Source organism: Bombus impatiens, unplaced genomic scaffold, assembly GCF_000188095.3.
Source record: "Bombus impatiens unplaced genomic scaffold, BIMP_2.2 scf_0136, whole genome shotgun sequence".
Taxonomy (NCBI): domain Eukaryota; kingdom Metazoa; phylum Arthropoda; class Insecta; order Hymenoptera; family Apidae; genus Bombus; species Bombus impatiens.
The window spans coordinates 588,784-603,117 of record NT_176555.1 but is presented as its reverse complement, the minus strand read 5'-3'; the positions used below and the strand labels follow the sequence as shown (position 1 = coordinate 603,117).

The following is a 14,334-nucleotide window of genomic DNA, read 5'->3' as shown; positions in this document are numbered from 1 at the left end:
TTCGTTTCTACTTTACCATTTCTCGAAGGTGCAATTCATTTCTCGAAGGAGAACGGTTTTGCTGGTTCCGGAAGATGGCGAATTACGCACGCGTTTTCCGCTTTGACCATTGAAATTATGTACCTCGTTCGTATTACGGCTAATTAATTACGTAATTATTCATAAGCAAGATGCTAGTGATAAATAATATATCTACAGTTATTGCTGCATCATTCGCATTGTTACCGTAGAAGAAATATACATAACGGCGGCCGCAACGAACAAAGGACGGATCGAAAAGAGCGTGATTTACGTTTGACCGCGGATCGCGGTTTCACAAGAATCATCGTAAATTATTCCGCCAGAGGGGAAAAAGCACTTCGTGTAATTACGTCTATAAATATACGAGAATTATCTGCCTCTCCGTTTGCATAATTTCTGCGTTTACAATTTTGTCGCGCGATCGGATATATGTACACACGGATCGGACATCTGCGTTCCCTCCTTTTTCCTCGCTCTTCAAATATCCTGGCGAATAAACATCGGAGATCTCGCGCAGTAGATAATGAAAGCTAATAACGAGGAAATTTACGGCGCGATCGAACATCGTCGATGAGAATCGCCAGAAATTCTGCTCCTTGGACGCTTCCTCGAAAGTAATCGATGTCACATGAATTATTTACGACTCGAAACGTCGATTACCGCAATCGTGCTGAAAATAAGAGACATTTGATATCTCTATCTACGAATCTATCTAGGAATTAGCTGTGATTCGAGAAATCGATATCTCTGGATTACCGAATTCCCCGTACTACGACGAATGTGGGAAACACGTGAATTTATAGCTTCCTTTGTGACTTTATTTTCCACCTCTTTATCCGCGATCACCACGAATTTCTGTATCTTTCGGTGCAACCCCGTAAAAAGATATTCGAAGGGTGTGCTGCAACCGAAGCGAACATGCGATTTCGAGAAAATTTTACCGACAGACCGAACAGATAGCCAGCCACGGTAAAAAGCAAGACTCCGTGCGAGGCGGTAGGACGGCCGATGGGCTTGAAATATTTTTCGGTCACGGCGGTCGACGCAACAGGTGCACACCCGCTTCTGGCCTCCATTAAAGTGTTTACACGGAGACAAGAACTTTGAACCGTCCGGTTTAATCTCTTAAGCGCTTCCCGGACACCGGACGCGGTCAGAGGGGAGAAAGCGGATCCCAATGGAGGATGCCAATTATCGGGGAATATTTATGAATTACGTCATCGGTGGCTTTCCAACCATGTGATGTATCGTTCCAATGACTCTCAGTCAACGATCCCGTCAAGGACCACGTTCTATCCGGAAAAACTGGTAGAAAAGAAACACGACGCGTCGCCTCTTAACGTTCCTCCAGTTCTCTGAACTGCTCTAACGGTTCCTTTTCGTCTCTTTTTAACGTGCTCGTACACGGATGTTTGTTTTCGCGACCGGGCCACGAATCGAGCAAAAATCTCGGCTTTCTATTTTTGGTACACCATCCACGACCCCTTCTGTCGTGTTTTCACCTCGTCTGCTCGTTTACGGAATATTCTTGAATATCGAGTACGCTGTGACGCGTTCATTTCTTGATATTTTGACGCGCTTAAGTGTGTCTAAAATATTTGGGTATACTTTAAGCGGACCGATAGCTGGCTTGTCAAAAATGTTTAACGAGGCATTTGCGCCTGCCGACATTGCCTTCTGTTTGAATAGCATGCTCGTCGGTATTTAAACTTATCTCCGTCTCGTTCGGCCAGTTAAATGTTTTTCAATCTTCGCCCTGCGTATGACTGGCCGATAATCTGGCCAACTATGATAAAATTTTCTGCCTTATCGCCTGAAATATATCCGCCCCTTTTTCGTTTACTGTCGAAAATGGACGGCGTAATTTAAATACCTCGCTCGTAAATCATCCCTAAAAGCTCTAACTGAATCATAAGTTTCAAATAATATCTTCTCTGTTAAGTATTTCCATCGGTTTCTCCTTTTGTTTCGTTAAAGATTTTTCCTCGCGCTAAGAATCGACGTTTGTTTCATTCGCCAAGGTGAAAGCAACGTTGTCGCTGCAACTCGTTTGATCTTAGTGTTCCAAAGTTCCAAACGCGTTTCATCTCGCGTTTCTCCGAAGTGTCTTTACCGACGTGCGTCATTGCAGCAAACAGAGGATGGAAAACAACATGTTTGGCCTTCATTGTTCTGGCGTTTTACAAAGAACCAGTCGAAAATAAACTTTGTCCGTCTTGAAGTATTAATGCTGGCAAAAACTGCCATTAGCATAAAATAAATCTATGTACTTTTGAATTCTACCTATCCAAAAACATAATAAGACAATGATCAGGAGTACTCGATCAACCTCAGTCCTTCGATTCTAAACGTTGCTCCACAATTTACTTCAAACAGTAGGTAGACATTTTTATTTCGATTTAAGAATCGAGAATGCTAAACATAATCCGCAGAATCTTCGGCACCAAGATTTTTTTCCCTCGTCACGAAGTTGATCCAAGGCGGACTAGTGCGAGCAGTTGGTTATCGATCACGCGACACGCGTCAGTCTAGACAGATTGACACGGTAACCTATCGGTTAGCCAATAATACTGAAACCTTAGCGGGTCGCGACGACATGTTCCGCAGCCTGTAGTACACCTCAGCTATGCTAAGTTGCGTGAACAACCAATCTGTCAAGCCAATGCTGAATTTCCGGCAATAATGGGGAAGCCTTACTCGTAGTTCCTTCGCCATCAAAGGAGGGATACTGTTAGACACCGTAGCGATCCGTTCGTTGTGGCGAATAATTTGACGGATCGTTTTCGCGCAGCGAAACCTCACGCGAGGGTAGTTTTCGTCGAAATAGATTCGACGATTGCGGAAAATAATTTACGGCACACAAACTAGTCACTATGGCGATGATGGATACGTAGGCTGAACGTAGTCTGTTGCGATTTTTCGTTGATTATTCGGGGTGGGATTCTAACGAGGAATAGGGGTTGGCTGCGTAATTGCATTTACTCGAAGATTAGACGCGAGTTTTCGTAAAACGTAGCGATTGTAAATGAATGAGCATCGTTCTTCTATCGTTGTTTCGCGACTTTGTTGTCTTTGTATAACGATAACATATAATCAAATACTTTTTGCGACAGCTTTCAGTTGAAGTGCGACTCGTGACAACAAAGTTGGCCCTCCGAGGAACGTTGGTACATCGAATCTTGGAAATGAAATTGCGTGAGTTGATTAATTTCGATCTCGTACTTGGTGTACTAACAATTCGTCACTTTCGTCAGAACCTTTCACAAACCTCTCTGTCGAAACTATTTATATTTATCTGCATAGGTTCTTTCAAAATTGACTAACATTCAAACTAACATATCATCCATCGAAACGACAAATTATTGAACCGTGGAATTTCCATTAGCAGATCGGAAATTAATTTTGCCAAATTTCTAAATGTCTGGGTAAAAATAGTCCATCGCTTTTTCTCCCCTTTACCTATCAAAACGTGTCTGTTCAGATAGAAGTTGATCCTGACCAACACGCAGAAAGCTGTTCTCCGTTCTGGTCTTCGCTGGAAATCACGGCGGTCGTTGTCTCGTAGATCCACGCTCTCTTTGCTCTTTGCTCGTGGTCCGATGCTGAAATTCGAGTGCCTCCGGCTGCCGCGGTTCATTCATCATCCCGCGCAACGGAATCCACATAAGTGGAACACCTTTCATCCATCACGTCTCCACCGCCGCGCCGGCCTCCGAGCACGGCCAGACGGCTTCATCCGATTATCCGGATCCGCGGGCCTCGATCTTTATTTCGACCGTGTCCGCTTTCTCCACCGCGCGCGCACGTGCGTTGTTAGCTCCCTCCAGAGGCGTTTACGTGTATTCGCTAAGGTTCTCCAGAATCTACCGCATAGATCATCGGGTTTCTTCGTAGGATGGTTTCATTAGCAGCCAAGATTAGTGGAGAATTCATCGAACTCTGGTTCGTCGTTAAGCTCGTGTTTAATTTTTTCTAGTATTTGATGTGTATCAAGATTGATTTATTATCGCGACGCTTGTAGAATGTTTTGTGTTTGTTGCGAATTTTAATGAACCGTATGGTAATTAAGGTATCCATCTTTCTTTCTCCGGTTGCTTTGGATAGCGAGTAGTTTTAACGAGGTCGATTCTTTTGCGCGTTTTCTGCATTTTTATCGTGGCCTGATATTTTCTGGTGCAACGTCGTTACCGAAGTTCTGTTCTACCGCTGGCCAATACCGCGGCTCGAAGTGCCGTTGATGAGTTGCAAAATTGTTTTATCCGTAGAACCGAAGTCGACTTCAATAACGTGTAGCAGCTTTCGTTTCTAGTAGAATTTGTTTTCGATAAGATTGATTTATCGTCCGCGATTCTTGCCATTGTTTCAGCTTTCGCTCGAGAAGATTGATAGTTTTCGAAGAAATGGCTGCAACTTCTTCTTCCACCGATGTACACTAGACGTTTTTCGTTGTAACATTAAAGTAACAATGCTTCTGCAGAATCATTAAAAATGCAAAGGAATGAACGAGTCTTCCACGAGTCGTTTGTCATCCGGTAAATTGCAACCGTCGAAAAATTCGCCGCCGTGGCGCCCGTGTTTGCAACTCGTAAAATAAACACCTATTTTCTCCGCTCGAGGACGAATAAATCTATCGACGGAGCCGATCATCGGATAAAGCCGGCAGCGATAATTAATTTTCTTGCAATCGGATCCTCGACACGTTCGCAACCCGCTTCTCTACCGTAGAATTATTTGCATAAGTGAAACCAGTTGCGAAAGATAACGCGCAAGGGTACATCTAGGAATCGGTGTCCGTGTCGCTTTCGAGGAACACGCCAGGTCTCGTTTCAAACTTTTTTCACCACAATGGCTGATGAATAGAGTCTCGTAAACGTAGTCTCGTAAATAGGGATGAGCGATTCACCTATCGTTCTTCAGATTCGAAAACATTTGAAACAGTAACGCGTAGAATCAAACGTACGATAAACACTTATTATTCAAGTTATAGTATCACGCCAGAATGATTTACTTATAATTCTCAATGAGAATTGATTGCAAAATTCTTCCAAATAAAAAAAAAAAAGAAAGTAACGCGTGATCTGAGACAAAGAACTAACGAGATACTTCAAATTTTTTTTTTTTTTTGAATACGAAAGTTTCTCGAGCTTTCGCCTACGTAATAAGTAAATTCATCTCTGTCGTTTAATGTACCGTGATAACACTGTAATTAGATTTCTAAGAATTACGTCATCAGCTCGTAGCCTTAAAAGTTATATGTTTGGAATGTAAAGAGGGTCAAGCAGTGAAAACACAGACGTGGAGAGTAAGCAAACGAGGAAGTTTCGGATATACATCGAACCGAGGTCGGGAAGGTGTCTAAAATCAGAGGAAAACGCGCACAGTTGTGTTTTCTTTCCGCGAATTCGTGTTCCCCGAAAGCGGTGCGATCTTTTACAACGAGGTCAAGACTTTAGAGTGGCGTTCATCGAGAGCCACTCAATTTACGCAATCTCGCGTCCGACAAACGAGCGGCCAATTTTTTCCGGGAAGCCATTCGCGCGGTGATTTACGAAAGCCACACGGCGGGCGGTTAAACGCGCGCGGCCACATCGTTTGCCGATGCAAATCAATTTTTAGACGCGGCCACATTTTACCGCGTCGCAAAAGCGGCAGTTATTCCTTGAAAAAATCTTGTCTTTTCCGTGGAATTGTAGCTACGGATAAAATGAAATCTTTTGAAAATTGTATCCAGAAAAACAGAAGAAATAAATACCGATCTCTAACAGAAAAACGTTTTGTAAATGGCTCCAACGCCTTATTTTCTTCCTCGATGCTTACACCATTGAGTCATTGACACGTTATTCAAGAAGTTTCAGATCATTTCAAGGAAGCTGGAAACGATTTCGAGTCGATTTGTCCAAGCCGTTCCTGTTTGAGATCCGCGAACCGATCCGCGAAATCGGTTCCCGAAATCTTAGCGTTCCGCGAACCACCGTAAATCCGTTTATTGCGCGTTGCCTCGCCTTATTATCTGCCCACACAGCCGCACCGAAAATACATTCCAGGCCATTCCTTACCACTTTGAATCGCGTTCAGTTGCGTCGAATTGCGCCGCGCTTGCGTCCACCGCGATCCTTATTTGCACGCACTCACGGATCCTCCGCGGGTGTCTAGTTGCGACTCGATGGAATACGACTAAACGCTTTGCTGAAAGGATAGGTATTTACAGTGTAGACTACTATGATCAGGGCAAAAGCAAATTTTCATCGGTTTTTATTGTCTTGAAAGAGTAGCGCGTCACAAAGCCCACTACTTCAATTTCTATGATAACTTTATTTAATAAGACTTCTACTACGTTTACGCATGATAAGATAGGAATCTTTAGAAGTGATGGACTTAGATTAAGTCCCTTGATTTTAGCCTACTGTATTTGTTAAGTTATTTGGTACTGAAGATCCTAGTTAGAATATACCCGTTCTACCATTCACACTTAAATTTACCGCTATGGTCTCTTCGAAGCTATAATGAATTTTCTTAAACGAAAGGCAAGTTTCACCATCTCCCACTTAAACCACAATCATAAACCACAGCGTAAGTTCATCGACTAACCCCAAATAAACAGAATTCGTTCACGCTTCTCAATCAGAATCTCTGTTCGATTTTCTTTCAATTTCCTTTCCTTTCTTTCCTAACACAGTAATATCTAATTTATCACGTTCTTCTGTTCTTCCTTTCAGGATTCCGACGCGGACAGCGATTCTAGCGTTGCATGTAATTCCGTGATCGTAAGTAGAGCCCAGGCTACTTTATTTCCGCGTTGTCCCTTCCGAGGTAAATGTCGAACGTTTTCCCGAGGATCGGTTCGGGCAAACGTGCTAGACAAAAGAGCGAACGCGAGAAAACTAGTCACGTTTGCTCGAGCAGACTGTATAGGGATTACTTATTTACCTTTATTGTACAATCGTGTGCGTTGATATTGAAAAACGTGGCTTCTCGAAAGCCGCAAAATGAACGCACGTGTCGCCAAGAGGACAAATTCCAAGGTATCGCGTTTATTCTTTACCTCGTCCTCCAAGATTTTACTATGTGATTTTTGCAAATTCTACAAAGTCTACGAGCTTATTGCACGAATAAGGCGACGGCGATAAGGTGTTTTTTTATACGAACATAAAATTATTAAAAAAATTAATAGCACCTTATAGAGAAAGAATTCTGGAATTTCTATCACATAAATTATTTTTTAATGTATTTATCACGCATCAGTGATTTTGTTGGCGAGCACGCGACAAAGAACAGGCCTCTCGATAACCTACATATTTGAAGTTCAACTGCTACAGTTAGAAACATAAAAGTCTGAAGATCGTTTGTTTTTTCTCGTTTAGTGACTAAAGTTTAGTCTGACGGAAGACTAGCGTTGTAATCGTAATTCTCCAACATCACATCAGCGGTAGTTATTTTAAAACGTTCCTGTTATTACCGAGTAAATATTATTCCACTGTTTTCCCTAATTATAGCGAACGAATAATTGAACTCGATAAACCGTGTTCGTGAAACTCTTAATGTTTATCACGGCTTATTTTGTAAACAAATTTAATCTGGACATGAGTCGACGAGAGTCGAAAGTTAAATTTCCGTTTCCTGTTAAACAACACCGTGACACCGATAAAATCGTGTATCGACTGATTCATGAATGATAAATCCAACATCAAACAGAAACAACAGGATGGAGGGGAGGGGAGTTCTTCGAACAAGAGGAATACATCATCTACAGAGAATTCCAAATTATATCTTTATAGCGTTGACACAAAATTGAACAACAATTTGTGAAAGAAATACCAACAGTTCCTAATAAATTACCACGAATTATCGTTCTCCTTAAAAATAGGTGCCACCCATAAGTTAACTTTTTACATTCATGACCTCGTTTTAAGCATTTTATCAATTCGTTCGAATCAAGCTTTCTAGAAACCTCGCACAATTTCTCTCGAAATAAACACTTAGTCCTTTTAATTAGTTATATTTAAAGGACCCTTGAGTCTTTCCAATTACGTCATATTGAAGTCCTCGCGTCTAATTATAAAATGACATTAAAATGGGAAAGTCAACGAAAATGTACGATGCTTAACGAGCTTCTCGATCGACAGAATTGCCTCACAGAATTACCAAAATTCACGTTATATAATATCAGTGTGCTATTCAAGGTTATTCAAGAGAAAGGGGGGTAAATTGAATTGCATGCGACTGCGACAAAAATGTTGCGCCAAACTCGGCTGGTGTAGCGTCGACAAATGGCGGCCACCGGCTGAAGAAAGCTCCTCTGCCTCTCGATATACCGGTATCTAGCTACGTTTCGCATAAAGACGGTCTTCTCCCCGTTGCCCGTCTTCCATAAACCCGTTGTTGCCTCATCCGACAAAAGGCATTGTTCTTGCGAGGCGGCGCAACCGAATAATTGCCTTATCGACGCGGCGCAACTTTCCTGAATTGCGTACTTGTTGCACCGGGACCGGCTCCCTTTACGCTCCGTGCACAGCCCTCGCGCTCGCAACTTCTCTTTCAGCCACGTGGAACCACGTCGACGGGATACGAAGACGCGATACGTTTCTCGTATTTCAACCCCCTGCTCTCGCGCTCCTCCCCTCCTTGTCCCATTTCCACGCCAGAGACATATAATACAGCTACATAGATTTCGAAGCGTCGACTCAAGGGCGGGAAATTAAGTAGAAAATTGTTCCTTAACCTCTTAGGTACGATGCGAATGTCATCTTATATTACGACGCGCCACTATAGTGGCTCACTTCACTGACTTGTTCGCTCATCGTTTAAACTAAATGATCTTTTTCATTTGTTTTACTTCACACTTTTTTTGTCCTCGCAATGTTTTATAACAGTGTTGACGATATACAGATAGAATATATAGTCTTTGTTTTTGATACACCGGTGTCAAATATCAATTGTTGCTTTCCGTTAAGATAAATATACCGTTATTAGATGCTCTTTTCTTCTTTCTTATAATTTTTTAGAATCTTCAACCTGAAAATGTCACTACAAAATAGAAAACGAAGAGCAATTTGCTACAATTCAGGAACAGGAACTCGGATCACTATAACATACAAAATATAAAATTAAAAAATTGAAAATTTTGGGCTTGAATATTATTTTTTATAGAATTGATTATGATATTTGTTAATATCTGGTCAAGATACCTTAGATTTAACAAAAAATCATCGTACTGCATTAATTTAAAAAACTACTGCTGAGATAGAGTAGGTGCTAGCAGTTTTAAGACGCAATTTCAATTTTTGACCTGTTCGCAAGGCGTCATCACATGCGGTCATTATCCTCACTCAGCAGCTGTATCTACGTCCTTCTTATACCAGAATTTTATAATTTTTATTAAAGCACAATCAATCGAAATTTTTTTTCTGTAAACTCATTATGTTTCTTTCTATAACCAATTTTTTGCATCTTTATTTCTTTGAACAATGATGCTCAATTTCTCACGAGTTTCAAATGCATACATCGCATTTCTAATGACCTTCCATTACCTTACTTCATTTTCTATCTGCTACAACAAGTTCCATTAGACGTCTCCGTTAAATCCGATTAACACAGGTAATACATTAATTTACCCAGAAACCTTTCCGAACAAATACCGTTTTACGACAGTGGCTACATACATGTTCAAATGATAAAAATTGACATATTCATCAGCAAGCAATAAATTATGTGAATCTTCGTTAAATTTTACCGAATTTGTACCGAATATCTAAATATAAAATAATATGGTATAAAAATAACATGAAATTACAATAAATAATCTCGTAAAATACAAACTATACATTATTCGGAGGAGGTGTTTCAGATAGAACTTGTCTTATTTCGTGAGGAACATCTGACGACGGTCGCAGATCATATCTAGGTGGTCGCATTTCCGAGACTTGAGTATGGTCTTTGTTTTTCTAAATAGTAGGATACATTTTTAGACGCCATTCGATGCAGTTTTTAATTCTCTACAGAAGAGTATACAGGTACTTGATTTGAAAAATGAATAGTTTAAGAGATATCTTAAATTTAATATCGTAAGACTTGTCGTATGAATGACAAGGAAAGATAAAAGAGCGTTTACAATTGTTAAGCTTTTATTCACGTTTATTCAGTTATAATACTAATATATATACCAAAATACAAATATGTACATAAATGTCTCGCAAGAGATACTAATTATTCCGGATCGACGTACCCCAAATTCAACCAGTGTTCTGCCATGTCTTTCAGGGGTTCTATCCAGTTCAAATTCAACAGCAACCTCGCGGGCATTATTTCTCCTGGCGAAGAGTCGATGTTCATCAAGATTCCTGACCGTCCTTTCATAGCGATTTGGATCGCGTGATGTATCGTTCCTTGGTTCGCTTGTTCACGTACACCTAACAGGCGGATCTTCCTGGCCCATGGTGCCATCTTCTGAAACTTACGCGGCAACAATCTAATCATTGTGACGTGTCGGTGGATTTCTATTCCGAAGTCGATTAACAGAATATTGAAGCCCGTCTCGGTTTCTTGAAGTAAGACAGCTCTCACCCACAGTGCAGCACCTTGAAAATTTAATTGCACTGCAGCGAGTGCTCCTGGTACCAAATGTCTCCTGAACGGCCAGTACGCCCTGGGATGCGCGTTCATCGCCGAAGTGAGTTCTTCGTTTAACTTACATCTGCTTTCTATCCGTACCCACATCGTAGTAGCCGTCTCGACTCGTGCCACTTTAACACGAACCCCTTCTCGGAACTTCTTGTGCGTCAAGTGTAGAATGTTCATGTTTCACCAGATTCGTTTCGAGATTTCGAAAAATTTCAATTGTCGGTGTTTAGCTGTACTCGATTGTCCAGTCACTTCTAAGGGAAGACAAGGCTTTGGACCTGACAGGAGCTCGGACTGCCCTTATATAGGGGTAGTACTGGTAGGTATTAGGTAGGGGGTATTTGTTCACCATTTGAACTAAATGATTCTTTTCATTTGTCTTGCTTCACACTTTTCTTGTCCTCGCAACGTTTCATTACAATATACAGACACAATAGATCTTTTATTTATTTATTTACTTATTTACATTTTACAATTTGTCCAGTAGGACATTTGGTAAAATATTATAGCTTAGGGGTATAATAATATAACATGTGGATGGTTACCCTTCTTATTATTTGATTGATTTATTTCTTTAGTGTGGTGAGTGTTTGTATGTTAGATTATGTCCTTTGTGAGATCTGTTGGGTATTTCCTTCTTAATCTTCTTTCTATGCTTGATGTGTTGATTGTTTCCGCCGCCAGCCGGTTCGTGTGCGTTGCTATTCTTTCTCTGTACCTTACTGCACATTTGCTAATCTCCTCCTTGACCGTTGGTATTCCCAGGTCTTTCCGAATGTTCTCGTTTATAACGTACCATGGGTCGTTTACTATTGTTCTAAGAATTTTAGCTTGCATTGCCTCTATTTTGGTTATATGGCTCATTGTTGCCGTTCCCCATAGTGATATTCCGTACGTCCAGATTGGTTTTATGATCGTTTTGTATATTTGTAATTTATTTTCTATACTTAGTTTGGATTTTCGCCTTGTTAGCCAATGCATTTGTCTCCTTGCTGTCTGCATTTTGTCTGTTATTGATTTGATACGCTGTTTCCATGTGAGTTGTGTATATATGTGGAGTCCTAGGTATTTGACTTGTCTTGTTTTATGTATTATGTGCATGCCGTTCAAAAAAATGTTTGGTGGTATCTGTTTTCGCAGTGTGAATGTAATATGGTTACTTTATGCAAGTTTTCTTTTTTTATTTAGTTGTTTATATTCACAATTTGTCCGATTTGGATATTTGGTAGAATATTATATGCAAGTTTTTTTTTTATTATTTATTTATTTACATTTTACAATTTGTCCAGTAGGACATTTGGTAAAATATTATAGCTTAGTGATATAGCAATATAGCATGTGGATGGCTACCCCCAGTGGGATACCATCTTTTTATGCAGGTGGCTAGAATGTCTGACTTGTTGCTCCTCTTCTTCTGTCCAAAATATTTCGAAGATGAACTTTTTAAATAATGACAGATATATCACATTTTCTGCTATAGTGGTTCTGCAAACTTTATTATCTTATTTGTTGGTAGATGTTTGGATATGATTCTGTATGAAAAATTGTTAATCGTTTAAATTTACTGGCAACGAACAGAGAGCAGTCAAATACTGATTCTCACTCAATAGAAACAGAATAAGAAACGAGTATCGCGTAATATTGTTTGTTCAAACAATCGTGTTCCCATTGCTAGATCGCAACAAGTTCAAGCTCCTAATACGACATAAGAAGAGGCACGCGTGGAATTTCTCGTAGATAATAACCGAATGCGCGAGCCAGCCGGCTAATTAATCGAAATCGGCTCTAGTCGAGGCAGCGTGGAAAGAAAAGTGGATCAAGCTTCGTGCAGAAAGTTCCGTTAGCGGCGTTACATAAAGATTTCTACCTAGTACTGCTATAAATAGGCCTAAATGCGCGAAGATGGATGCACAAGAAAAGGGACGACCTTGTCGCGTCCATCTTCGTAGATTTCTAAGAAAAACGTATCGTTCCGCCAACCGAAGAACCCCAACACGGCGAAAAAAAAGAAAAAAGGAATAAAAATACGACGTAGACGGCGCGAATAGCTCTAGGATACCGGGAAACGGTTGTGCAATTCCGTATAAACGCGGAAGATGTCCGATTCTGCTAAGAATAATAGATCTCCACCGTTTTCTCCTCCATACGTACGATTCAGATAAAAATCGTGGTTAAAGTAAAAAATAGAACTAACAGATTAAATATTAGAAGGGAAATGACAATAGAAAAATCTAATGAAAATCCCGCATACCGTAAAAGAATCAAAGTATCAGCCTGAATGAATTTGAACGTTGATTTTCGTTCGACAAGGTAAATTGTACCATTGAGAATCACCAGGTTTCCTAGTTCATGAATGATACAATAATTTTTTCTAACGAGACTTCGTGATTGTTTCGGTATATCCTTGACGGCGTTTGTTAAATAACGAAGCGAAGATCTGCTGGAAAGGCTAAGTTTGAATAATTAAATGGTTTGTCGTGCGCGCTGTCAATATTGTATCTTTCATTATTCATCGTAGCTCGTGCAAGTATGTCAACCATTTCCGTGATTGAAGCTTATAAGAGGAAACCGAGAATATATTCTCCAGTCATTGGATTATGCTAATGTGCTATCCCCGTCGTATACGATCAATTTGGACTTTTACCGGACAGACAGTCTGTCGCGTCGGTTTCCAGCCAAACGACTCTCGATCGAATTTTATCGAACGAATCGTACACGAGTCGAGAGCGCGTAAAAAAGAAACGACGAGTTGTAGTTTCTTGCGCACTCGTTATTCTGCTCTTTCGAACATTCGTACTCATAACGAACAATGTCATTGAGTCACGGTCGTGGGACAGAGGAGCAACAGGAAGCGCTCTTCCCGTTTTTGTGTTGCTAAGGTCTCTTCTCGTTCTCCGCATAATCTTGATCGGAAACGATGCGCAGACAATCGCAGAATCTCGGATGGTAATGCAAGCAACTCGAGTGACCGCACTTTGTCACCTCGTAGAACGTAACAATCACGACTACGCATAATTCTAGACACGCGAACTATCCAACAAAATAGAACTATCTCCTAACGTTAAAATCTTTAGAAAACAAAATGGAAGTAACTCGTTCTTTATTCTTAATTATTTTCTCAACGTATCGTCGTTAAGGATTTTTCAAAAGTAAAGAAACTCTCAACTCGTCTTTCTGTATTCTCGTTAAATACACCCTCGAAATAGTTAAAAGCCAACAGAACGGTGTTTACTATCGCGAAATATGCCACGAGTAACGGAGTAGGTTTTATCAACTGACATCGCAGGAAATTGAGAAACATAACGATTCTCTCGGAAATCGCGGTGACATCCGGTATGGTCGAATTTTACGAGGCCTGTTAAGCTATGCAAGCGCATGACGCTTATCGTACCATCGAATGTCGTAAACTTTTACGGTATCGCATCTTCCCAACAAAGTAATTTCAGTTTCGTTACGTCCTCGTTAAGGGGTATAGCCGAATAAGCATGTTAAAAGTGCTGCCAAACCAATTTGATCTGGTCGTATATCGTTCGACAGATCTCTCAAAGAAAACCCCATTCAGTAAAGTATCAGGCCACTACCTCTACCTACAAAGGTAGGAAGGCAATTACAAACACAATTTACAGTTTAAGTTCCATTCCTCTTGTTGTATTTAATAAAAAATTGTGAAGAAAATTGGGGATATTCTACGTCACT

The 14,334-nt window shown here is 40.6% G+C and overlaps 1 protein-coding gene across 4 annotated transcripts in view; it reads left to right on the top strand.

The window, feature by feature from the left end:
* Nucleotides 1–14,334, top strand: part of LOC100742861 (3-phosphoinositide-dependent protein kinase 1) — a 424,087-nt gene that overhangs the window by 278,502 nt on the left and 131,251 nt on the right. For 2 of the 4 annotated variants that reach the window (XM_033319189.1, XM_012381900.3), the window contains one exon: nucleotides 6,738–6,785. The exons of the other annotated variants lie outside the window; for them this stretch is intronic. In XM_033319189.1, the coding sequence (XP_033175080.1) occupies nucleotides 6,738–6,785 (48 nt within the window). The remainder of the gene's footprint in view (nucleotides 1–6,737; nucleotides 6,786–14,334) is intronic. 4 annotated transcript variants of the gene reach the window in all.